Genomic DNA, 25,890 nt, shown 5'->3' on the forward strand with positions numbered 1-25,890 from the left:
TGAAAGCAATAGATACTGCTTGATCTGGTTCCTTAACTGGGACCAAAAGATAGCAGTTTTTCAAAGTTATTTATCTGAGCCTGCATGCTAGAAAGAGAGTTGTGAAAAACCAAACCTTTAGGAACCTGTGTAAGTTATAAAAATTTATCATGTTTGTTGCATTTGTTAATCTCTTGAAACATAAAAAGGTCTTCTAATGCTTGACTTCTGAGGGCACTTAACTCTGTAACTGTTTATGGAGGTGAGAAAACACAGTGTTGTGACTACTTTGACAGTCAGATTTTAAGTATAATGATAGAATCCAGAAGCTTGCCAGTGAGTGCTAATGGTGAAACTTTGGAAAGAACTCTAATTTAGGCCCTGGGCCTTTTACTACAAAGAAAGTAAAAATTTGAGAGCTAGTGTTCATCTGAGGGATGACCTGGAACACATAAGGATCCTCAGTAACCTCCAAAATGTAATTACTTACAGTTTAGGGCTGGAATCTTTAAAAAATTATGGACCCTTTGGATGAAAAAATATATAATCAACAGTGTTTTTCAAAATATATCATGTCCTCTGCAAGAAATTTTACTTATGCTTCTGAGTAGCAGTGACCATACGAATCACCATACAATCACCAAAAATCAGATTTAACTGGAACTATTAAATATCAACTCTTAGTATTTGTTTGCAATCTCATAATTTAATTGTCATCTAAGGGCCGGTTTATAGAAGCCACTTCTTTTTAAATCTAGATTCCCAGCTTGTATAAAATCTGCTTTAGGGGGAAAAAGTTTATTTTCCCTTGCATATTATAATATACATGAAGAACAGAGGTTGGTCTGGAGACTTGAACATCTAGAGTGAGGCCCAGAGTAGTGGCTGGCTAAATAAATACTGAAAAAGCTCATTTCTCAAGTGGCAAAGGCCACCTTACACACATTGATATGTACATAAATGTCATCAGTTGTTGGTCTTAGCCTTATTGTTCTTGAAACCCTACATACTTTTTGAATTTTCCATTAACTTGTTGAAAATTATTGAACAGTAGGCCCACCATCCTTATTTTAAAAATAAAGCAAAGCATTGAATTCATCATCTAAGAAAAATTTCATTATTACAGATCTGCAAGGAGACATGTCAGATTAATAAAACCCAATTCAATCTCTTCATTCAGAAAAGACTGGAATTAGGGTAAATGGATTGTAACTGAATGAAACTAAGTGACAGAATACAATGGCTACAGTAGGAAGAGATGAAAAAAACCTTTTAACATGCATACTAACAAAGATCATGGGTTTAAAATGGCCACTGAAGCATCATTAAAGGTACATGATGTGACATTAAAATAAGCCATTATGGGAGAGAATGTTGTGGATAGCAAGTTAAGACCCTGGCCACTTGAAATGCCCACATGCAAATTTGTTTGTTTGTTTGTTTTAGCCATATATTTTTTTAAATTATATTTTTGACAATCTTTACATAGTTAATTAGGGTAAAAACGTTCAAGGGCTATAGGAAAGTGGATAAGACTATTATTTCCCTATTGTTTCCTTCATGGATCTGAGGTAAAGGGGGATATTGAGGGAAAAGCCCCACCCAGTTTCCCACCCACACTAAGTCCCAGATGTGGGGCATACTCTGAGATGCTTGCTCAGGTGGTTTTGATAGTTCACCAGTTATGAATCGCTGCCAGTCTCGCCTCTCAGAGCGCAATGAGGTCATTGAAGAATCCACTGATTGTCATAGTCCATCATAGAGTCTCCATTTGTTCAGTATTTCGCTGCCAACATATAGCTGAGGTGGTTGATTGACTTGTCCTGTCTTCTGTCTTTTCTTGGTTAGGGTTCTGCATCCGGCATTTCGATTGGGGAGATCCCCAAAGAAACTTTGAGGTATTCCCAGACCAGATTCTTGTGTGATTTAGCACCACATGCAAATTTGAGTGCCTAGAATTGAATTTCACCTCTCCTTCTGATCCAGCTTCCTGCTAATGTACCTGGGATAGCAGATACATGTGGATACTTGTATTCCTGCCACCTAAATGGATGACTTGGGTGGAGTTACTGGTTCTTGGCTTCAACTTGGCCCAGCTTCAACTATTGTCATTTGGGGAATGAACCAGCAGTTAGAAAATATCCACATCTCCCTCTTGTTCCCTGTCACTATGTCTTTCAAAGAAATAAAGTCTGACTTCGTCTGTCTAGGCTGAAGTTACAACAATGGCTGTAACCAGTTCTATCCAGTTCTATCCAGTTCATCAGGGACCCTAAAAAGCTCATCAAATTTTTATCAAAAGCAATTATTATGGGATAGCAACTTACTATGCAACGGGCAGACAAATGACTATTATGGGTTTTTAGTCTGTTAGGCAGCTTAGAGAAGCTAAACGGGAAGAGGATGCTTTATTGTCCAATTTCATAAGTATAAAATATATCATTCTGACACAAGTGATGTATTACAGAGATTTATAAAAGGAACAATAGTCATCAGGCCCTGCTCCATCCCCATTTTTACAGGCAATCGGCATTTACGAATTAGTGTGCATTCCATCACATTTGCCTCCCAACTAAATAGACAATAAACATGTGAATACACGTATTTAGGAATTTTGTGCTAGATTTTAGTAAAATAGATGTTGTCTTTCATTTTTCCCTTAATAATATATTGGAGCCACCGAGTTAGTAAATATTTGCTTCAAACATTTGGTTTTTATTTCTCATTTCTTCAGAACCATAATTTTTGGAAAGGGGATCCTTTTTTTTTTTTTTTTAAAGATTTATTTATTTATTTCTATTGGAACCTCTTCCATCCCTGTTTCACTCCCCAAGCTGCCACAATGGCCAAATTTGGACTAATCCAAAGCGAGGAGCTAGGAGCCTCTACTCGATCTCCCAAATGGGTGCAGGGTCCCAAGGCTCTGGGCTGTCCTCAACTGCCTTTAATGTTTATTTTTATTTACTTATAAGGCAGAGTAAAAAAAGGACAGAGGGAGAGATGTTTCATTCCCTGGCTCACTCCTCCAAATGTCTACAATGTCTAGAGCTTGGCCAGGCCAAAACCAGGACCCTGGAACTTCATCTCAGCCTCCCACATAGATAGCAGGTGCCCGTCCACTGGGCAGTCATCCATTACTTTTTCCTCACTGCATAAGCAGAGATCTGGAGCCATTGTTTATGTGGAATACCAGTGTTCCAAGTGGAAGCTTAACGCACTTTGCCACAGTGCTGGTCCCTGATTTTCTCATTTTAAATAACAAGGAATAATCTCTCTTTTCTATCTTTTCCTTTCTCTCTTCTATTTTTATTAGAATGGTAGATTTACAAAGAGAAGGACAGACAGAGAAAAAGATCTTCAGTTCACCGGTTCACTCACTAAGGCAGTTCAAAGCCAGCTTTCCAGGTCTCCCGCATGGGTCAGGTTCCTAATGTTTTGGCCTGTCCTCTGCTGCTTTCCCAGGCCGTAAACAAGGAGCTGGATAGGAAGCTGGGTAACAGCTGAGATACAAACCAGCAGCACCCATATGGAATCGCAGTGCTTTAAGTTGGAGGATTAGCCAGTTGAGCTATTGGGCCAGCCCCAGGAATAATATCACAGGACGAATATGGGAGACCATATGTCTAGGATTTTTTGTATGGAAATCATTCAAAAATATTTAGTTACTTGCATTCTTAAGACATACTAGAAATGGTTAAGCATTGGGCCTAGTGTAGTAGCCTAGCTGCTGAAGTCCTCACTTTGCACACCCCACAATCCCATACGGGTGCTGGTCCGTGTCCCGGCAGCCCCACTTCCCTTGCAGCTCCCTACTTTGTAGCCTGGGAAAGCAGTCAAGGATGGCCCAATGCCTTGGGACCTTCCGGGATTAGAACTTGCACCCGTATGGGATCCCAGTGCATTCAAGGCGAGGACTTTAGCCTCTAGGCCACGCTGCTGGGCCCTGATCCAAAGAGTCTTATGTTATAGATACTGAATTTACTGTAATAGTTTTCTATTAAAAGATTACAAAGAATAAGCACTACGTCTTTGTTTTGAAAATGTCCTTTTCTTTATTTTTAGCTTGAGTTAGCATCCTGTCTTGCTGCTTATACAGAGAAGTGGAGTTTGAATTATCATTTTTACTTGCGCTTAACCTTTCCATTGTCACGGAGGTCTTTGTGCTTAGATGGATTGTGTTGTGAGTCACAGTCGAAACTGAGCTCAGCCTGATGTGGGTCACTCTGTTGTTCTGGTCCGGGGCTCTAGTGTGACAGCCAGCCCATCATGAGATTTTTTCAGACTTTAGAGTGGAGAGAAAATTGGTTTAGTTCCTGCCAGGCAAGTGGGATAGCTGTAAAATGTTCTCGTTTTTAGTGGTTTTTCTGCTGTTTTACCTTTCATTTTTCCCTTTTTTTTATCTTGAAACTCAAAAGGATAATGTACCTTTGTCTTTGCCCTGCAGTCTCAGAGGGATAGCCAAACATACATAGAGAGGAACTTGAAAAGACTATATAACCTTTATAGTTTAGAACACTTTAAAAAATGCTTCCTAGAATCTTTATGTAGTAATGGAAAGAAAACCTACTTTGAAGCCTTTCCTGTTTCCTCTCCAGTCTGGTTTCCCTTTCTTGTGTCCTAGTAATCCCCTGGTGTCCTCTGTCCTACCTCTGATTCCTGTCTTGGATTCATTTTATTTCTGCTAAGCATTTACCTTGCATTTTGTTTGTTCAGCCGTGCTATGAAGTAATTGTTGATAACTAAGTCGGTCAGTCTGAATCTTAACCTTCGGTGAATTTTCATTGCTTTTGATATCCAAAAGTAAACCTATTCATACCTTATCCAGAGAAATTAAACATAGTAAAAAGTAAGGTAGATATCTGCTGCACAGCATTGTTCCTATAGGTAACAATATTGCATTGTTCAACTTCAAAAAGTATTCAGATAAATCTTGTGTTAAATATTCTTGCTGATATCTTGCATATAATTGTGTAACATGATTATTGAAAATGAAATAAGTAAAAATTGCTTCATTATTAAAACATTGTCCTTTCTGAACCTTCATATACTAATGGAAATAGTGAGTTACCATCTTACAGGTTTATACATAATGATTCATTAACAAGTTTACTTTTGTTGACTTAAATCAATGTTGAAGTAAAAGATAACCAAAAATGGATGATTATTATGATTCTTTGGGTTAAAATTATGTTTAAGTAGATACCTTTAAAAAAATAGTGGGCCTTGACCCCGGCGCGATAGCATAGTGGTTAAGGTCCTCACCTTGAGCATGCCGGGATCCCATATGGGCGCCAGTTCTAATCCCGGCAGCTCCACTTCCCATCCAGCTCTCTGCTTGTGGCCTGGGAAAGCAGTCGAGGACGGCCCAAAGCCTTGGGACCAGGCACCCGTGTGGGAGGCCCGGAAAGACATTCCTGGCTTCGGATCAGCACAGCACCGGCCGTTGCGCTCACTTGGGGAGTAAATCATTGGACGGAAGATCTTCGTCTATCTCTCCTCCTCTCTGTATATCTGCCTTTCTAATAAAAATAAATAAATCTTTAAAAAATAAAAAAGAATGGGGGGATGACTGATAGTGTATAAAGCTTTATATAAAATTAATAGTATTATTCTGCGATTTTTACCTATTATCCTAAAAACATTTACTAAATAGGAACATTAGATGTGTATTGTGACAGACTGCCTCTCAGTGTGACTCTGAGGGACTGTAGTGCAGAAGCGCAGTAGCTGGGCGGCTTTACACTGAGTGCCTTGTGCTTTTGCTGTTTGTCATGGCACAGCATATTCTGTTGTTACCTTTATTCTTAACACATCTTGTCAAACTACATAATCTCTTTCCTAAATGTAGTTCGTTGAGACCCACATGTATTACCTTTTTATTTTATAAAATTGGTAAATTGTTTCTGTTTTAATAACTATTTGAACAATACAAAAGACAAATTACAGAATCGTGAATGCAGTAGAATTAATTTTTTCAGTGTTATACACTAATTTTTATGTAATAATTTTGTAATTCTCAGAAAATAAATTGTTCAAATTTTACTGCTAACCAATGTGGACAATAATTTTATTTACATACTTTATAACACTGTTTGTTCAAACACTGCTGACAGCTCTTTCTCACCGTGTTGTGTGTCTGATTTTTGGATTTCTCTGGCACATAGTTCTTCAGTAAGTTACTTGCAGCATCCGGGAACAGAACAAGTACAGTTTACGCGAACTGCTTCACCATGCAACTCACAGCAGCTTCAAGGCCATCCGTGTACAGGTATGAACAAATTAGATTTTAAGAGGTATTGATTTATAGACTTCAGAAATAGTTCATTTCATTGGATACTTTCACAAGGTTCTCGATTTGGGATGTGCTGTGATACATCCAGGATGTTAAAAGTGTAGCCCACTCCTTCCTTCCCTGCTGCCCCTGCACTTAGCCTCCTCGCTCAGGATTGATATGCTCCAGGCTGCATTTCTAGGCCCTCCTTCCTAGGCTTTGCTTGGATAATCCAACAACACTTAAGCTTCCACCACTGCCTCTTCCAGCACCTACAAATTCTTATTTCTGTTGAGAGACAACCAAATATAGCCAACTGCCTGCTTGATATCCCTGCCCAGGTAGGTCAGAGGCACAAAGGACTCTTTTTATTATTATTATTATTATTATTATTATTCAGTACCATAGGCTTTGGGATTTCTCTTTCCCTTCCCCCAAGTCCTCTTCCGCCTAGCCCCCCATCTCACCCCCCCGTTTCCCCACTTAGTATTAAAACGGTATTCCTTTATCAACAGTCATCATTCTATCGTTGCACTGTTGAAGTGTTTCCTGACATTGTAGGCATGAATAATGTCATAGAGTCCAGCATCCTACTCTCAGGATATATTCAACAGTTTGACTGGAACCAACATCTTTTGTCTGGATGCAGACTTGCATACTGCACTGTGTCTCTGTATCTGGACATAGGACTCAATATCTTACCCTTACTTGTATGTGTCTCACTTTATCTTCCACCTATGGAAAATATCAGACAATCCGGGCCAGGCATGGTATCCTAGTGACTGTGGTCCTCGCTTTGCATGCGTCAGGATCCCATATGCCCATCCAGCTCCCTGCTTGTGGCATTGGAAAGCAGTCGAGGACGGCCCAAAGCCTTGGTACCCTGCACCTGTGTAGGTGACCCAGAAGGGGCTCCTGGCTCCTGGCTTCGAGTCAGCTCAGCTCCAGCTATTACGGCTATTACGGCTTGGGGAATGAACCAGCAGATGGACGATCTTCCTCTCTGCCTCCTTCTCTCTGTAGAGTGTGACTTTACAATAAAAATTAATCAAATAAATAAATAAAACAATAAAGAAAAAGTCCAGAGTTGTAATACTTTCTAAACAGACACCTTCTTTCCTTCCCACATACTGCTATTGTGGGTCCTCTTTTCTTTTTTTCTGTATCTTTTTTGCAGTGATCTCTTTTTACTTATTTCTTACTGAACCTCATCCTCACCTTTCTTCCTTCCCAACACACACACAAAGAGAGAAACTCAAAAATTATTGTCTCAAAAAGTCTCCTCATGTCATTTCTATATATAAAAAGTTTATCTGAGGCCTGTCATTTTGGTCAGCATTGTGGTCTAGTGTGATAAGCTGCCTTCCAGCTTCCAGCTGACGACAGGAAAAGCAGAGGGAGATAGCACAAGTACTTGAGCCCCTATGCACACCTGGGAGACCTGGAGGAAGCTCCCAGCTCCTGGCTTCAGCCCGGCCCAGCCCTGGCTGTTGAGGCCATTTGGAGAGTGAACCAGCAGATGGAACACCTTTATCTTTCCTTCTCTGTGTCATGTAACTCTATCTTTCCAATAAATAAAATATTACAAAAAAATTGGCTAAGTCCCCATCTAAACTTAAAGGCAACCAAACTTGATAAGTTGTGTTTTTCCATGCCAATAGTCCTTTCTACCATTCTTCCTTCTGCCTGAAATATTCATCTACCATCTTCTGTTTCCCTAAAATCTCTCTTACCCATACAGGTCAAGTCAGAAAATCATCTGCTCTACCTACAGTGGCCTCTCAATCTTTTAAACTGTTTTTCCTCTGTGTCTCTTCCACAAACCTCTTCCTTAATGCTGAATGTTCTTGTCATGATTTGTTGACTTATGTAAGTTGTGGAAGAACAAGTAGATGATAAATGGCCAATAATGGCTCCATCCAGCATGGGCCACGCGGGCTGAGGATAGCCTTGGCCTATCTCTAAGCAGTTAGCCCTCCCAATAGTTGGCCTAGCAATCAAGTTGGTTCTGTTTCTAAGAAATTGAAACCCTCTTGATGGTTACTGTATGTGTAGTACAGACTACAGTCCTTGGAGACAAGGGTGCCAGATCCTGTCTTACATGGCTGTGGTAATGTTGGGTAAAATGTAAGGCTAGTACTAGGATTGCTGCAGTACTGGCACATGACAATTAAATGAGATACAAAGATAGACACGGGGGGCTCAGCGTGGTAGCCTAGTGGCCAAAGTCCTTGCCCTACATATGCCAGGATCCCATATGCATGCTAGTTCACATCCCAGCATCCCACTTGCCCCCATCCATCTCCCTGCCTGTGGCCTTGGGAAAGCAGTTGAGTATGGCCTAAAGCCTTGGGACCCTGCACCCTCATGGGAGACTCAGAGGAGGCTCCTGACTTCTTGCTTTGGATTGGCTCAGTTCCACTTGGGGAGCAGTGTAGTCTGTCTGCTGTACACATAAGGGCACTTCAGAAAGCTCATGGCAAATGGAACGAACAGATAGAATGAATTTTCGATGAAATTTTTGAAGACTGCTCAACAGGAGTGTGGACCATCCAGCCTGCAGGTCACATGAGGCCTCCTGCAAATTTATTTAGTCTAAGCATGCCAAGGCAAACACAGGCAGAACTCAAAATTCATGAAATCTAAAGCAGAGTCATTTTTCAAATTGGTTATGTTGTATCTTACAAATGGCGGCCTATAAATACTCAAGTGGCCCTTGACAGCAAAAATGTCCCCCGCTCCTGCCTTATATGCTTCCCATACTCCAGCAAGTCAGTTCTTCCTGACCTCCTTTTCCAGATGAGAAAATAATAAAAGAATTAGATCATTTTCTTACACTCTTAAGTTATTCACAGTACCAAAATTATACTTTCTGACCCATATCTCAAGCTTTGTATACTACTTTAAATTGACCCACTAATTTATTTTTGTGAAGATGACTTTTTACTGTTAGTATTTTTTTTAGGGATGTTGTGGTTTGGGTAGTGCCTATGCTGAAATTAAAAATTAGACACCTTTGTGGATCATATCCCAGCTGAACTCCTTTCCATCAATCTGTCCTGGGGAAGTAGATTTTTGCTAGTGCCTCTTGTCTTATTATATTTAGGAAAAATGAATTGCTAAGACTTAACTATACAACACTTGTAGTAAAACAAACAATGCTTAGATATTTCTTGCTTATATAATAATAAGATTTTATTTACAAAATGTGGAATTTTTGTTATTATCTTGTTCTTTAGCCTTCTAATAGCCAGTAGGTAAAGTTCTGATTACAATGCTTTACTCTGATTTCTCAGGTGTTCCACCACCGCCACCTACTGGAGGAATGGTAATGATGCAACTCAACGTACCAAATAATCCACAGTCTCGTGCCCACTCACCCCCTCAGTGGAAACAGAACAAATATTACTGTGATCACCAGAGAGGACAGAAATGTGTGGAATTTAGCAATGTAGACAATATTATCCAGGTAAGATCTTTTTATTCATTATAATTTTGAAAGTTTACATCTTTATACTTAATATAAATAAAATTGTCATTTAAAACCTGACACTGAATGTGAAACCCTCTTGAAATACATTACTATTTTAAAAGATTGAGTATTTTCTGTATACACACAATGTACCTTGATAGTTAAATATTATTTGCTAACTCATATATCTGAAAATTTTCCAAAACTTTTAAATTCAGCGAAAGAGAAACAAATCTACCATCCACAAACTACCACACAGCCAGAACTACCAAAGCTGGGCCAGGCTGAAGCAAGGGGTCAGGAATTCTACTAGACCTCCCAAATTGATGTAAAATTCAGTAAGGAAAACAAGTCTGCTAATGGCTTATGTTAAGCAGTGGTCCCAGTGTTTGATCCCCTACCACCCCTGTGGCAGATTCAGCTGTACCTCCTGAATTTTGTGTCTATTTGTGAAGTGAACCAGTAGATGAAAGATAAATTTCTCTGTATTGATTTTCAAATAAATGAACTTTTTTTAAAAAAAGTCAGTAAATACAAAACAATGGCAAAAGAGTCAACAGTATCAAGGGAAAATCAGAAAAACATAGATACAAAAATAAGGAGAATGTTAAATGGATTAGAAAAATAGTGTAGTATGTATTGATCAGCTTTAACAAGGAAAGGGATGACCAAGCTTAGTTTTTTGTTTGGTTTGTTTTGGTTTAACTTTTGCCTCCTGATATGCACAAGAACGTGCATGAACCCTACCCTTACCCAAAACACTAAACTGCAGGCAGATGTGTGGCCTTGGAATTTGAGTGTATGTCAGAGTACCTTGGATTGGTCATTAGCTCCACTTCTGACTCCAGCCTACTGCTGTTGAGTGCTGTGGGAGGCAACACTGATGGCTCAGATAATTTTGTTTCTGCTGCTTGCCTAGGAAACCTTGATGGAGTTTCCAGCTCTCAGCTTTTGCCTCAGCCGGTAACCATCAACCGGCAGTTGGAAAGACTGAACTCTGCCGCACTCTCTTTGTCGCTCCTTCTCTCTCTCATTCTCTGCCTTTCCAATAAATGTTTAAATTTCTAAAATTTATTTAAGATTTAATTGAAAAGCAGATTTACACAGAGAAGAAGGGAAGAGAGAGATTTTCCATTCATTGATCACTCCCTAAATGGCCGCAACGGCCAGAGCCGAGTCAGTCCCAAGCCAGGAGCTTCTTACAGGTCTCCCACATGAGTGCAGGGACTGAGAACTTGCCATCCTAACTGCTTTACCAGGCCATAAGCAGGGAGCTCAGTCAGAAGTGGAACAGCTGAGACATGAACTGTCACGGATTAGCCTGTTGTGCTGCCACAATGGCCCCAAATTTTTAAGTTGAATCAGTCCTTCAAGTTTACTAATTCATAGGAAATTCAGGAAGAAAAAGGATAATTTGCATTATACCAAGAGGATATTTTACTGGACATACTGGCCTTATTTCTTTATCAAATAAATGGCATTTTTAAATCGAAATTGGTTCTTTCACAGATTAAAATAGATTCCTGAAGTCATCAGATATACATAGCTCTTGTTTGGATACAATCCAGTCAGTGGACACTTCCGAACAGAAAGATACATTGGTGAACTTTAATGATAGGCTCGGTTTTGGCATTGTGATTGTTATATTTTTGAGAGTCCTATCTGTTCAGTTCCCAGCTGCCTCACTTCAGATTCAGCTCCTTGGATGATGGAAGATTTATATCTCTGCCTCTCCTTCTCTCTTTGTAACTCTCCTTTTCAAGTAAAAGTAAATAAGTCATTTAAAATATCATCCAGAAATCACATGGAAGTATGAAGACACTCTGTCCCTATAATTTTGAAAATTTAGAAAGATGAATACTTTTACAGTGTTAGCAAACATGGCCATTTGTAAACTCTCCTGTAAACTTTTATGGAAGCATAGATTGGTACCACTCTTAAGAATACAGTTTGGTGACTTTTTCATTGAAAAAAATATATTTATTTGAAAGAGTTATTATAGAGAGGAAAGATAGAGCTTTTCCATCCACTGGTTCACTCCCTTCGTGGCCACAGTGGCTGGGGCTGGGCTGTCATAAAGATAGTAGCTGGGAGCTTCTGGGCCTCCAGCGTGGGTGATAACCCTTGTCTGTGGATCGTTTCCTCTGCTTTGGGCATCAGAGCAGCAGGCCTTAGCCTCCATATGGGATGACAACATTGCAGGTGGTGGCTTAACCAGTTATACCACAACACAGGCCCAAGTTTGGTGTTTTGGTCTCCGTTTTATTTGTTTTGCTCTGGAAGTTGTAAAGCCTTTGATCCAAAGATCCTCTTCTGAAACTTTATCAAGTGAAAATTGTGAAACAAGCATATAAAAAAACATGTGTGAAGGGAGCTTTCTCCCTCCCCATGATGACAGAAAACTTGGAAACATTATTGACAATTCATCAAAGAGGAGCTGATTATTTGCCATATAGGAAAACACCTTAAATGTGATATACACCTAGCTGCCCAGACGGTAGTTTCTAAAAGTTATTCTCCACCAAGCTAACTGAGCTCCTCCAAAAAATAGCCAAGGTTCAGGGAAAGGTCGTGGTGACTCTAGATTATCTTGGTGATCCAAAAAGCAGGGAAGAACTAGAAGATTAGTGAGGTTTAAAGGAATTGGAGAAATACTTCCAAGAAACTAAAAGACAGGAATCATCATTAGATGCTAAAATTGGTGTCTATAATTTGATGAGAAGCAGGATGTTTTGTAAAGTATCCCCCACCCCCAATATGATACATAAAACTGAAAAGGAAAAATACAAGCTTAGAGTGGGGAAGCCTAGCAGATACCGCCTTCACTGGGTGATCCATGCGGACATCAGCAGTACCATGATGGCAGGCACAGATGATCCGATCTCCAGAAGTGTCAGAGCCATTGACAAGGCCTGCGACTGTTGAGATTTTAAAATTTGAAGAGCCTTAACAATTAAATGCAGCCTTGGAGTGTGGATTTTGGATGTTGGGAAATGTTTTTTCTCCTTTTCTTTTAAGCACCTTGTGGGACACGTGGCAAAATTTTAATGAACTCTGTACATTAGCAATTCCCTACTTTTGGTGGTTCTAGTATTAGTAAATAAAGTTTTCTTGCTTCATTTCAGGGAAATGTATGCAGCTCAGACAATTCTGAAAGAAATCATACATGATTAATCTTATGATTGGATTATTGTTGATAGCTTCATAGTCATGTAGAACAGTGGTCTTTCTCCCTTTTTTTTTAACCTGTTGGGCATTATGGTTAGTGGTTATGTAAAGTAAATTGAAATTTTGTTATTGCAAAAATTAAAGGTAAAATAAAGAGAAGGGTGATTGATGTATAGTTTGTTCTCTTTTTTGTGATGAGTTGGAGATTGTATAATTCTGTAATGTTCTAATTTTTAATAACATGCATCTTTGTAATTGAGCAAGAACAATTTTTGTCTAAAAGCAAATTTGCAAGAGATCTCCCCCAAGTGCTAACGTGTTTTTGTGATGTTATAATTGCAGCACAGCCCTCAGCTCAGTAGTCCCATAATTTCACCAGCTCAGTCACCGGCACCAGCCCAGCTGTCCACCCTGAAAGCTGTACGTCCCTCTGGACCACCACTTTCCATCATGCCCCAGTTTTCTAGGCCTTTTGTACCTGGGCAAGGTAAGTGTACATGAAACCTCCATAGCTTCAGTAATTTTTTTAAAAAGATTTAATTATTTTTATTGCAAAGTCAAATATACAGAGAGGATGAGAGACAGAGAGGTAGATCTTCCATCCGATGACCACAACAGCCGGAGCTGCGCCAATCCGAAGCCAGGAGTCTCTTGCATGTCTCCCATGCAGGTGCAGGGTCCCAAGGCTTTGGGCCATCCTCGACTGCTTTCCCAGGCCACAAGCAGGGAGCTGAATGGGAAATAGGGCTGCCAGGATTAGAACCAGCATCCGTATGGGCTCCTGGCACGCTCAAGGAGAGGACTTTAGCCGCTAGGACACTATGCCAGGCCTGAATTTTTAAACCGACCGTTCTCTTTGGCTTGGTAATTTATATTTAGCCCTGCTGCCTTTCGGTTTTCCACAAAACTAAATTTTCACCTCTAAGCTGTCTCTGTTATATACTCTCCTGACATTAAGCATTCATTGTCAGTTCATCCAGTCAGTAATTATTTATGCTTAATTGTTACATGATGAATTAACTAACTTATTATTACTCTAATAGTATCAAGTAATATGTAATAATTAAGTATAAATTCTTGTTCTGGCACAATAGCTCAATTGGCTAATCCTGCTATTACAAGCACTGGAATCCTGTGTGGGGACCATTTTGTGTTTCAGCTGCTCCACTTCCCATCCAGCTCCCTGCTTGTGGGCTGGGAAAGCAGTGAAGAGTACCTCAAAGCCTTGGGACACTGTGCTCACATGGAGACCTGGAAGAAGCTCCTGGGTTCTGGTTTCAGACTGGCTCAACTCCAGCCATTGAGGCCATTTGGGGAGTGAACCAGTGGAAGGAATGAATTCTTATTTTTTTTAAGTGTTTTGTTTGTTTGTTTGTTTGTTTTTATTTACTTGAAACCAGAATTACAGAGGAGAGTCAGAGATCTTCCCTCCCCTGTTTCACTCCTTCAGAGTCTGTTAACACCCAGGGTGGAACCACCCAGGATGAAACCGGGAGCCAGGAACTTATCCTGGTCTCCCACATGAGTGACAGGGGCCTAAGCACTTGGATCGTCTTCTGCTGCTTTCCCAGGCACTTCATCTGAGAATTTCATTGGAATGGAGCAACTGAAACATACACTGTCCCCAATCTGTCTGTAGTAACAATAATACATAGTCTTTTAATTTTTTCTGTAGTTCTTTTTCCTATATTAAAGTAATACGTTTAACAAATATATTGCATATATTATTACTTTATTGTTTCACTCATTTATTTGGAAGTTTGGGTTTTGGGGAAAGAGGAAGAGACAGTTTACTCCCCAAATGGCTCCAATGTTTGGGGTTATGCCAGGCTGTATCAGGAATCTTGAACCCCTTCCAGATCTGGCATCTCTTGGGCCATCTCTTCCACTGGTCCCACGTCCCATCTGCCCTTCAGCTAGAGAGTTGGGATGAGCCTGGCGTGGGTATGTCCATCTAAGCTTTTAACAGTGTTCATCAAAAGGAGCTATATGGAGTGGCTGGAAGCCCACAATTTGCTTCGGTTTCATAAAGCTTCCAGGAGAAGAGATAACATTTCTTGAAGATTAATTCCTAGCATTACTGATAGCCCTCAAAACATAGAGGGTTGAAATAAAATGAGAGTATAATATAAATGAAAATATGATTCTCCAGAACAGTCTTTCTTTTGTATTTTAAAGATGTATCTCTATTTGTTTTAAAGGCAGAGCAATAGAAAGAAAGAAGGAGAGACAGAAGGAGAAAGAGGTCTTCCATCTGCTGATTCACTCCCCAAATGGTATGACAATTATGGATGGGCCAGGCTGACACCAGGAGCCTCAAACTCCAGGTCTCCCAGTGGGTTCCAGGATCTAAGCACTCAGGCCATCTTGTGCTTTCTTGGATGCCATAGGAGGGAGGTAAAGAGGAAGCAGAGCACTTGAACCAGCGCTTATGTAGGTTGCTGACATCATAGGCTTGACCCACTGCTCGCCCACAGGTCTGAATTTTTGTAATCAGCTTTATTATAGCCTACTGCGTCATTGCTTCTCACACTGAAGAAAGCAAGCCAAAAAAAAAAAAAATCTGACTACAATTGCTGATTAGGAGGGGGATTGTTGCTTATGAATGATCCTTAAGGGTTGTTCTGAGGCAGTGGGCTGGCATTGTGAGCAGAGGGTTAACCTGCTGTTTGGGATGAGTCCTGCCTTCAGTTCCATCCAGCACCCCACTAATGTGACTGGGAGGGAGCAGATGATAACCCAAGTCCTTGGATTTCAGCCGCCCGTGTGGGAGACCTGGATGGAAGTTTAGGCTCCTGGTCTGGCCTTCAGCCCTGGCTCTCTGAAATAGAACTAGTAAATGGAATTTACCCCTTTCTGGCTTTTTCTCTGTCACTCTGCCTTTCAAACAAATAAATATGTAATTAAATTAAAAAAAAAAAAAACCTGTGTCCAAGTAAGTACATTATAAGTACAAATTTTATTTTATAAGTACACATATAAGTACAAATTTTCATTTAAAATAAAACAAACTCAATACTGAAACAAAAAGGTACTGTTTGAATAAAAATGGGCAGCCAGCTGGCAGTGATATCTAAGACATGTTGGAGGACCTGGGTTTGAGTTCCTTTCCACTCGGCATTCCAGCTGCCTGTTAATTTACACCCTGTGAGCAGCAGATGATGGCTAAAGGAGTCAGATCTGTGGACCCAGGTTGAGTTCTTTGCTTCAGCCTGTCCTGGCTCTGGCTGTTGGAAATGTTCAGTGAATAAACCAATAGACAGATCTCTTCCAGCCTGTCTCTTTCTGTCTCATGAATTCTTTTTTTATTTTAAAGGTATATGTAAATGTATACATATATACATCACATATGTAAACAACTGTTGTCACACCAAATATTCAGTATGGGAAGGCAAGGAGTTTAGTATTTATCCTTTTTACCTTCCCTTGATATGTAGATTTGGGGGAGGCAGGTTGGTAGGTTTTCTTTTTAATATTTGTTTATTGAAAATTCAAAGTTGTAAAGAGATTTTCATCCTCTTATTTACTCCCTGGATGACCACAGTGGCTGGGGCTGGGCCATGCTGAGTCCAGGACCCAGGAGCTTTAGCCAGGTATCCCATGTGGGTGGCAAGTGCCCAAATGTTTGGGCCACCTTCTGCTACTTTTCCCAAGTGCATTAGCACATAGCTGGATTGGAAATAGAGCAGCTGGGACCATGAACTGATACCCATGTGGAATGCCAGCTTTAGAAACAGCAGCTTTACCCATTGTGCCATACAATGCTGACCTCAAAAATCTATTTTTAATTATCATGGGATGAATTCTAGCATCTCAAGTAGGCGAAAGGAATGCTAGCAGATTTTTGGTGAATTTTGCATGTGATATTAGAATTTAGTGACATTCTTAAAGTCTCTTCTGTATAGTTAAATCATTCATTACATTTTATTTTTACCCAATTTTTAAAAATTGCCTTTTTGTCTGTCGATAGATGGGAGTTTGGGAGGGAATCCCAACCTATATGAAAATGTACCACGTAATTCAAAATTCAACATAAAAATATATTAAAAAATAAATAAATTTTTGCCTTTTTGAAATAGATAATACAAAGATATAGGTCGAAATCAATAAGTAATTTTAAAGTACACAGAGAAGTCTGTCTACACATTTGCCACCACTCAGACTGCTTAATCACTGCTTCCTTAATCCTTTCATAAGTTTTCTTAACTCTCTAAAGGGCATTTGGAAATGGTTTTTTTTTTTTATGTCAACTACTTAGATTTGTTTTTTGCCAAACATGTTTCCCTCATTCATATTAACTATCTTCATAAGTTTGGAAAATCCTGAGTAGTGCTTTATAACTGAGAAGAGAAAAACAGAAATTTGTTCATTGTTTTCAGGAGATGCCAGGTATCCATTACTTGGCCAACCACTGCAGTACAATCCTCCTACGGTTCTGCACGGACACATTCCAAATCAACAGGTATGGAGGGCAGGAGGATCTCCACCTGCCAGCCTTTGCTGCAGACCCCACACTTCTGTGCCACAGCCAGCTGCTTAACTTCATCGAGAGTTCTGCAAGGGAAAGGGCACAAGCCACTTGGCTGAGTAGTGATTCACTAGGGCAGCCGAAAGATGGGTGTTGGCTGGGGCTAGGAAACTCTGAGGACAGACAGAAAAAGGGAAGGATAAGCCTGTCCTGGCTACAGAAGCAGAACCCGTAAGACCAGGGATTGGTTCATTTATGCTTGTATGAAACCCAGACCAAGTACGTTTAGATACTAAGATTTTAGACAATATGAACCCACCTTTCAGGATCCTCATTCAACTATTTGTGAATTTTTAGGGTCAGTCTGGTGGTAGGCATGGAAATCGAGGAAGGAGACAAGCAAAGAAAGCTGCATCCACAGACCTTGGTGCAGGAGAAGCAGGTATGTCCATGAAAGGCTGCTGGGTCTGTGAACTGGTGAGTCTAAAGATACACCACACCCCAAAATTGGGCTTTCCTCTACACGGGCAACTATATCATCTCCAATTTAGGACTCTTGGATATGTTGTTTTAACTCTATCATTGCAGGCGTGGGAGGTACGCAGTAGAATGCAGGTAGACTTAAGGAGGGATGAGAGATCTAGAGAAAGAAGGGCTGTAGGAGCAGCAGGTAGCATGAAACCAGCCATCTTTGAGCTGTGAAACTCACATGGGTTCAAGTTTGGACAAATAGCATCACCTTTGTATGGGAAAGGATTTTCAGTTCAACTGCTAGGGAGTGGTTTGGGCAAGTGCCAACTATTCTTGATTTTACATTGGGAATGTAAGTTCAGAGTCAAACACAATGTAGAGAAGCCACTGTACATCGCAATATTTCAGATGTACCACTATCAGGAAAACAAATTGGTAGCTTAGAACTGTTGGCTTTGAGGAACAAGTAAGAATGAATTAAAAGGCAGCAATTGTGTGGATTTAAAGTTTCAGAAAGTACATGTTTTTCTTGTGTCATATCTGAGTCTGCACTACTTTTCACCAACATTTTTGCTATCAGAGATGTATTAATTCTACACCTTTTCCATTCTAGTTGTTGGGAAGGTCTTGGAAATCACTGAACTACCAGATGGAATAACTCGCATGGAAGCCGAGAAGCTTTTTGGGGAACTCTTTAAAATTGGCGCCAAAATCCGGTGGCTCCGGGACCCCCAGTCGCAGCCCCAGTTGCGTCGTCACCCTCTGTGCTGTGGCAGTGGGGATAACACTGTCAACCCTGAACGCTCTAAGCCCAGTGACTTGGCCTCCACGTATACCGTCTTAGCCACATTCCCCTCCATTTCAGCTGCACAGAATGCACTGAAGAAACAGATTAACTCAGTTAACAAGTTTAAGCTGAGAACAAGCAAGAAACACTATGACTTTCACATTTTGGAAAGGGCAAGTTCTCAATAACAGCCACCTTTGGACCTTTATGATTCCCCTGCCCTCTCCATCTCTGATTGGCTTGGTATTCGGAGCTTTTGTTAACATTTTAGAGACTCCTAGGACGTGTGGTCTTGGCGTTATAGCATTTGAAGAAAGGCCAGTGATCCAGCAAAGGGGAAAAAAAGACACACATTGCACCCCAGATGACTGTAGGAATCCACATCGGAATGATACAGAGTTAGCAGCTCTTTCTGAGGAAATGCTGTTCAAATGCCTCCTAACTTTTATAGTTATTTTGTTTTATATTTCTGAATTCTTGTATCAGATCCAAAGCTCTGTTGTACAGCAAACTACTCTTCAAAATGATTACAACAAGTTGCAACCTGTATTTCTTTTTTGTAGCCAGCACAATATGACCCAACTTAGAATTTCGGGGAAAAAGAATGCAGGAGTGGAATAACCAAGTCAGAACTATGCACCGTCATTGTGGTGGCCAGGATTGCTAAGGAGAGCCCATAAATAGAAGATGACTCTTCCCCTGATTCTCTAAACACAGAAACAATTTCTAGAAAGTAAAGAACTCTCCTGTAGGGTCTTTTCCTTATTCATTTTGGTAATATGAACATTAAGTGTAACATAAATTATGTTCTCAATGCCTCTTAATCAAACCACTCGGATTCAAAGGGGAATGGGAATCATTCTAGACAAAAAAAATGCTCGTACTTCCATCTTTTTGAAGCATCCCTCCAATAAGTAAATGCCACTTATTCACATTCCCCTCCTTATGGAATTTTTTCTTTTCTTTTCTTTTTTTTTTTTTTTTTTTTTTTTTCCTTTTTTTGTCACTGAAGGAACTGCATTTGATGAGTGCTGGAAACTTCTTAAGTGTTTAAAATTTGTTTTCATTGTTTGCAGCAGATCACTGGACATCAAAGATTAATTGCACTTATGAACAAGGAACCTTCTTTTCAATTTCTGTGTAATTTGCAAGGCTGTACAATGTGTGCTGATGCAAGCCTTTTTCAGTTCAAAAGAATAAATGTTTACAAGTATAGGTGCTCTTTGTGGCTCTTATTACTTTTTTTCTAAGATTTATTTATTCTCATTGGAAAGTCAGATCTTCAGAGAGGAGAAGAAGATTCTTCAGCTTCCTTTGGGTCCCCTACACGGGTGCAGGATCCCAAAGCTTTGGGCCATCCTCCACTGCCCTCCCCCCACCTCAGGCAACAAGCAAGAAGCTGGAAGGGAAGCGGAGCAACTAGGACACAACCAATGCATACAAGGCAAGGACCTCAGCCAGTAGGTTACTGTGCCAGGCCCTTTTAATTATTATTATTACTGAATAAGCTTTATAACTGTATGTCAATACTGAAAACAAACCTGTCTTGAAGACTTAAGTCAATTTTAGACTTACCCAAGATGGAAGACAAAAAATTCCGTCATTTTACAAACATCCTAAACATTGTTTCTTCTCTAGAAGTGATCCCTACTAGGTATTACTCCTGTCCTTTCATAAGCAGTACTATGCAAGTAATATCTATCAGTTGTAGATAAGGTAACTAAAAAAATAGAACACTAGTTAGATAAAGAATCTGCTTTCCAGGGCCTGTGCCTTGATGTAGTAAGTTAAGCCTCTGCCTGCACGCCTGCATCCCACCTGGGTGCCAGCTCCAATTCCAGCTGCTCCACTTCCAGTCCAGCTCCCTGCTGATGTGCCTAGGAAAGCAGCAGAAAATGACAAGTCCTTGGGCCACTACATTCACATGGGAGATTTGAAGAGGCTCCTGGCTTTGGACTGGCCCAGCTCCAGCTACTGTAGCCATTTTGGGAGTGAACCAATGGATGAAATAACGTGTTCTCTATCATTCTCTCTCCTCTCCTGTCTGCCTTCCAGATAATAATAAGCAAATTATTTTTTAATTATTAATGTGATTCTAGCTTACATACCACGTACTCAGTTGTCCAGTTTAGTTTTTTAGACATCTTGCCCACTGGTTAGCAAAATGAAGTTTAACCACTGGGAAACACTAACAATGAAGTCTACCAGCTGCGGCTTGCCTGTACCCTGGCTTGCTTCCAGCCAAAATTAAGGATTGTCTTTGAGAACTAGAGCACCAGATATTGCCATACTCTGCTGCAGATGTGCAGTTGCTCTGGGGCATTTGCAAAGCCCTGCTTGGTCCTCAGTGACCTCTGGACCTGCTCACAAAGTGATGAGTATTTGCCCCAGAATCAGAAGTTAGAACTTGCTGAAAACCATGGCCAAGTGAAGTTATAGACTGTGAAACCCCCTCCCTTCCAAGGCCTGTTGAGTTTTGCTGCAGGGATTTTGAGCTCCAGAGGACATGTATTTAGAGTCATGTTACAGCAACAGTTCTTCCCTGATGCATGGGAGTAGCACAAACCACAGCCTCCTGGTCCTTTCAATTAATTTCTCTGAATACTCCTGCAAGAGGAATCTTAGTAAACCCAAGTTTTTTCTAGACTTCTGATTTACACTATAGGAGTTGAATACCACAAATAAGAAACTGGAACTGAGATGGATCAGAGACTTGTGGAATCAGTCAGCTCTTTGCCTCCACACCCCATTCATTCTCTATCAATTGCTGGGACTAATTCCCACCACCACCATTTTACAAAAATATTTACACACTTCCTAGTCTACTTTCTGCTCTTTTGATCCCCTAGTCTGATTTTAGGTCTGTAAGAATGCTAGGTACCTGTAAGAACTAAAGAAATATTCACGAGATGAACTTTTGAACTTCCTGAATTACACAGCTTTAGACATTATGCAGCACTTGCAAGAACCCAATATTTTGGATTTTCCCCAAGTATTAACCAAAGCTAAGGGCAGTGTGACCATGGAACCTGCCATCACTGTCGGGTACAGGGACTGATAACAGTCTGGACAGGTCCAGACTGTAGCACTCGCATGTGCATCCTAAAACAGGGTGTGGGGCAGGCCAGTCAGAAAAGTTCACCAGCTCATACAAGGCAAAGATGAAAGGGCATACTATGAGGCACTGGCCTAACATCCACTGGCATCTGTAAGATCTGGGTCTGGTAGTGGATCAAGTGGAGGAATGTGGGAAATCCCTACTGGGTCATAACTCCTGCTGGTGATCATATGGTCCAGGCCTAGGAGTTGGGCTGGCTGGGCAAAGTATCTCCGAAACTGTTGGCTAATGTGTGGGTTGGTTATGGAAGGGCGTGGACCAGGCAAGGCCAAGCAAATCTTAGCTCACCAGCAAAACAGAAATCGGGCTGGAGTACAGGTCATGTGGAGCTAGGATCTTACACTTACTGGTTTACATGAACCAGAGGAGAATAGGCTGAGAAGGGCCAGGTTCCATCACCCGCTAGTGATTATCAAGATGGGAGCAGGCTGGGTTAGGCCAGGCTACAGCATCTGAGGCAAAGGTCAAGACAGATGAGGGGCTATGCTAAGCTGGGTCACAGCAAACACTGGCATGCGCACAATCTATAGCTGGGAACAGGTCTGGTTGGGGAATTAAGGGGACCCCTGGCTGGGTTGGGGTTCCCACAGGTGAGCTGGGGTGCCAGAGTATGAGCCACATTCTGTTCTGAATATGGCTGCAGTGTTCCTTGGCCCCAATCATGAAGAGATTTGCAGATTCCATAGTATGATCATGGACTGCATGTGTCAAAGCTAAGCTTCCTCAGTGGCTCAGAGCAGTGGCTCAGAGCAGTGGACAGCATATTCAAGTGCACATGGAGGATATGGCAGTACGGCAGAACCTGCAGAGAACACCTGGTACCACAACAGAGGATGAAAAACAACAAATTGATCAACTACCCCAGCCTTGTGTTGGCAGTGAAAATCTGGGCAAAGGGAGACTCTAAGGTGGACTATGTCAGCCAGCAGATTCTAGAGAGATTTCATCATGCTTGGAATGGCAAGAGGGGCAGCAATTTAGAACTGTTGAACTATCAAAACCAGTTGAGCAGTGTCCTTGGACTATGCCCCACGTCAGGGACCCTGGGATGAGTGGGAGACTGGATGGGGCTTCTCACTTTATCTCCTCCCTTACCCTAGTAAGAGAAAAAAAACGAGAGAGAGAGAGTGTAGAAACAATTTACCCACATTCCTGGAGCCCTTGACCATTTGCACCCTAATCAACTATGTAAAGATTATAAAAAATAATATAATAATTTTTTTTAAAAAAAAAAACCCTAGGAGTCAAGAATTTGGGTGAGACTCAAAAAAAGTGGCTTAGTCTTCCCCAATTAGTAACCTACCCTCTTGCTCAAGAGCCTGGCTCCAGCCCGGCCCAGCACTGTTATAGCTATTTGAGGAGTGAATAAGTGTGTAGGGTATCTATCCACTTCCCTTAGTAACTGTCAAGTAAGTTTTTAAAAGGGAGACAGACAGACACACCCAATGTAATGGCCTTTTAACACTTGGTTTTGGAAGTCCCAGAATGTCATTTCTGTTGCCTTCCACTGGTCAAAATAATGCTTAGTCTATGGTCAAGAAAAAACCGCCTTGGTGAGGGAAGTTGTGAAAAAGGGGTTCAGGATAACAAAATAATGATTGTCCCTATCTTTGGGAATAATTTACTAAAGCACAAATGCACAATAAACTATCTCTGACTCTACCTTTAAGCCAAACCACATTGGCGATCTCTTCATCTCCATTGCCACCACCTCACTCGATGCTGTCAGTGTCGTTAACCATAAACCATATATGCTGGAATACCTTTCCTTACCAGCTACTCATGTCTTCACAATAACCTAAATGATCTAAGAGATAACCATTCATGTCATTCCATTGTCAAAAATCTCCAATGGCTTTCTGCTACTACAATAGCAAGCTTATTTAATCTACTGCAAGGCCAAGTGACAAAGAGATCTTCTATCCACTGACTCCCTGAGTGCTACAACTGCCAAGGCTCATGGATGGCAAGGGCCCTACCACTTAATTATTTTTGGCTGCTTTCCAGGATGCATCAGCAGGAAACTGGATTGAAAGAGGAAGCAAGGACCCAAACTGGAAATGTAAAAGGAGATACAGGCATCCCAGATGGCAGCTTGACCTGACATGTGACAATGCCTACCTGCATCCAAACTTTTTATCTTGGCTCCTGGTGGGGAGTTCACATATGAGAAAATCTAAGAAGCAACAGAGAATTTGCTGTGCAGTTTCAAGAGATTTCAAAATCGCTTACTTACCCCTCCCCAGAAGTCATGAATAAATGTCCTTGAATGAATTTACTCTTCTGCTTACACTAGCTAGAGGTAAGTTCTGTCTGCAATTAAGCTCTCCTATGCACAGCTGTTATCGTCCAACCAGAGACTCCATTATGTTTTCCAAAATTTGGGACTCCTGTTCCCCTTGGGTCTTTTCTAAATACCATCTGTAATTCGAGTCTTTTCTTAAAGATTGATTTTTGACTGGAAAGGCAACTTTACAGAGAGGATCTTCCATCCACTGTTTAACTCTCCAAATGGCTAAAATGTCCAGAATTGAGCAGATCCTAAGCCAGGAGCCTCCTCCGGGCCTTCCATGCAGGTGCAGGGTCCCAAGGCTTTGGGCTAATCTTTACTACTTCCCCAGGACCATGATCTGATATGTTGCAAAGTCCTAAACCTAAATTAGGAATGCTTCCAGGATTAGTTAATACTAATAGCAAGGACTCCCTTTCTTCCTCCCCCACCAACCTATGTATGCCAACTTATCCTGATGGACTAATTCTCATGATACCTACTGCAGTTCTGGGTGTCAGCTTGCCAGTGAAAGCAGTCAGAAGCCAGAAGGAGAATATCTGTCCTGTGGTTTTCCCAGAAGATTGCTTTTCATCTCTTGTTGGTTAGAATTGTACCATATTCCTCTACCTAAAATATTACTAGATTGAAGGAGTATTATAATTCATGAAAACCATCAGGATATGCCCCTCTTAAGGTAGATACTCAGGCCCTTCTGTAGGATAAGGCTTCCTGTTAGGGCAGAACCAACAGAAAAAGTTGGCAGGGAAAAAAAGTGGTAGGTAGTGGTAAGCAGTCAAGACTGTTATAATCACTTTCTAGTTTAAAAGGCAGAGAGATCTGTCATGTACTGGTTCACTCTCCAAATGCCTACAACATCTGGGAGCTGGGTTAGGCCAAAGCCATGTGACAGGGACACAGCCACTTGAGCCATCACCTACTGCTGTCTCCCACAGTGTACATTAGTCAGAAATTGAACGTGGGAGTGCAGCCTGGGCTCAAACCCAGGCATTCTGATTCCGGATACAAATATTTCAAGCAGTGTATCAAACATCTGTTCTGTCACAATGACTTCCATGCCTTTGGTGTTAGTGCCTGAAATGTGACTAGTGTTTCACAAATGTTTATAAAATGGGTGAGTGAAGCATAAATGGATTATATCATGGCCTCTTAATTTCTTAAACTGTTCCTTTATATTCTGATTGCCGTTCTTGGTTTCTATCTCCTGTCATTCAGTCCTTAATAACTTCCATAGTTTCTTAACTAGTAAACTTGGTTTATTTTCTTTCCCTCTCTTGCACTCCCTCTCTACATATCCTATGTATGCTTTATCCATGAAGATTTCTCTAACTACTCAAGTCTACTGGGATGAAAATCATAATGCCAAATGCTTAGTAAATAGACATATACTAGGCATTGTACTTTAGGAATTAATGTTTTTAGTTAGAACAATCCAGCTCACAGGGGCTACAATGTTCAACTGAAAAGACCAGTGGCAGAGGCTTCAGGCCTAACTGAAACCAATATCTGCCACAATAGAGGTGATTCTCTCTCTTCATGTATAGGCTCTTCTTTCCTCTCTGCTGGCCTTATTTAGACAGACTCTCTCCTCCAGCTGACAAGATATCATCAGTATTTTATTTCCTATTTCCTGAGAAACTGCAGGGGGTTCCTCCGGAGACCCCGAGATCCTGGGGCAATCTCCCATACCCCTCATGGTCCAGAGGACAAAAAAATAGCTGTCTACCATTTACAGTCTTTTATAAAGTAGTGCTTGGGGCTTCAGCATGGGTGTAGCCAGCTGGGAAGTTTGTGATACCTTTGTAAACCTCATGTGGAGCTTAAAATCCCTGTATCTTCATGGATTCTCACTTTTTTTGGTCAGAT

The 25,890-nt window shown here is 40.9% G+C and overlaps 1 protein-coding gene across 2 annotated transcripts in view; it reads left to right on the forward strand.

Moving 5' to 3' along the window:
- R3HDM1 (R3H domain containing 1) overlaps positions 1-19,831 on the forward strand; it is an 89,147-nt gene extending 69,316 nt beyond the window's left edge. For both annotated transcript variants that reach the window (XM_040971504.1, XM_040971505.1), the window contains 6 exons: positions 6,144-6,247; positions 9,547-9,719; positions 13,233-13,377; positions 17,270-17,352; positions 17,716-17,800; positions 18,443-19,831. In XM_040971504.1, coding sequence (XP_040827438.1) covers positions 6,144-6,247; positions 9,547-9,719; positions 13,233-13,377; positions 17,270-17,352; positions 17,716-17,800; positions 18,443-18,804 — 952 coding nt within the window. In that variant the 3' untranslated portion in view covers positions 18,805-19,831. The remainder of the gene's footprint in view (positions 1-6,143; positions 6,248-9,546; positions 9,720-13,232; positions 13,378-17,269; positions 17,353-17,715; positions 17,801-18,442) is intronic.
- The last annotated feature ends 6,059 nt before the right edge of the window (positions 19,832-25,890 follow it).

Source organism: Ochotona curzoniae, unplaced genomic scaffold (assembly GCF_017591425.1).
Source record: "Ochotona curzoniae isolate NIBS_2020 unplaced genomic scaffold, NIBS_Ocur_1.0 contig_2210, whole genome shotgun sequence".
In the NCBI taxonomy this organism is placed as follows: domain Eukaryota; kingdom Metazoa; phylum Chordata; class Mammalia; order Lagomorpha; family Ochotonidae; genus Ochotona; species Ochotona curzoniae.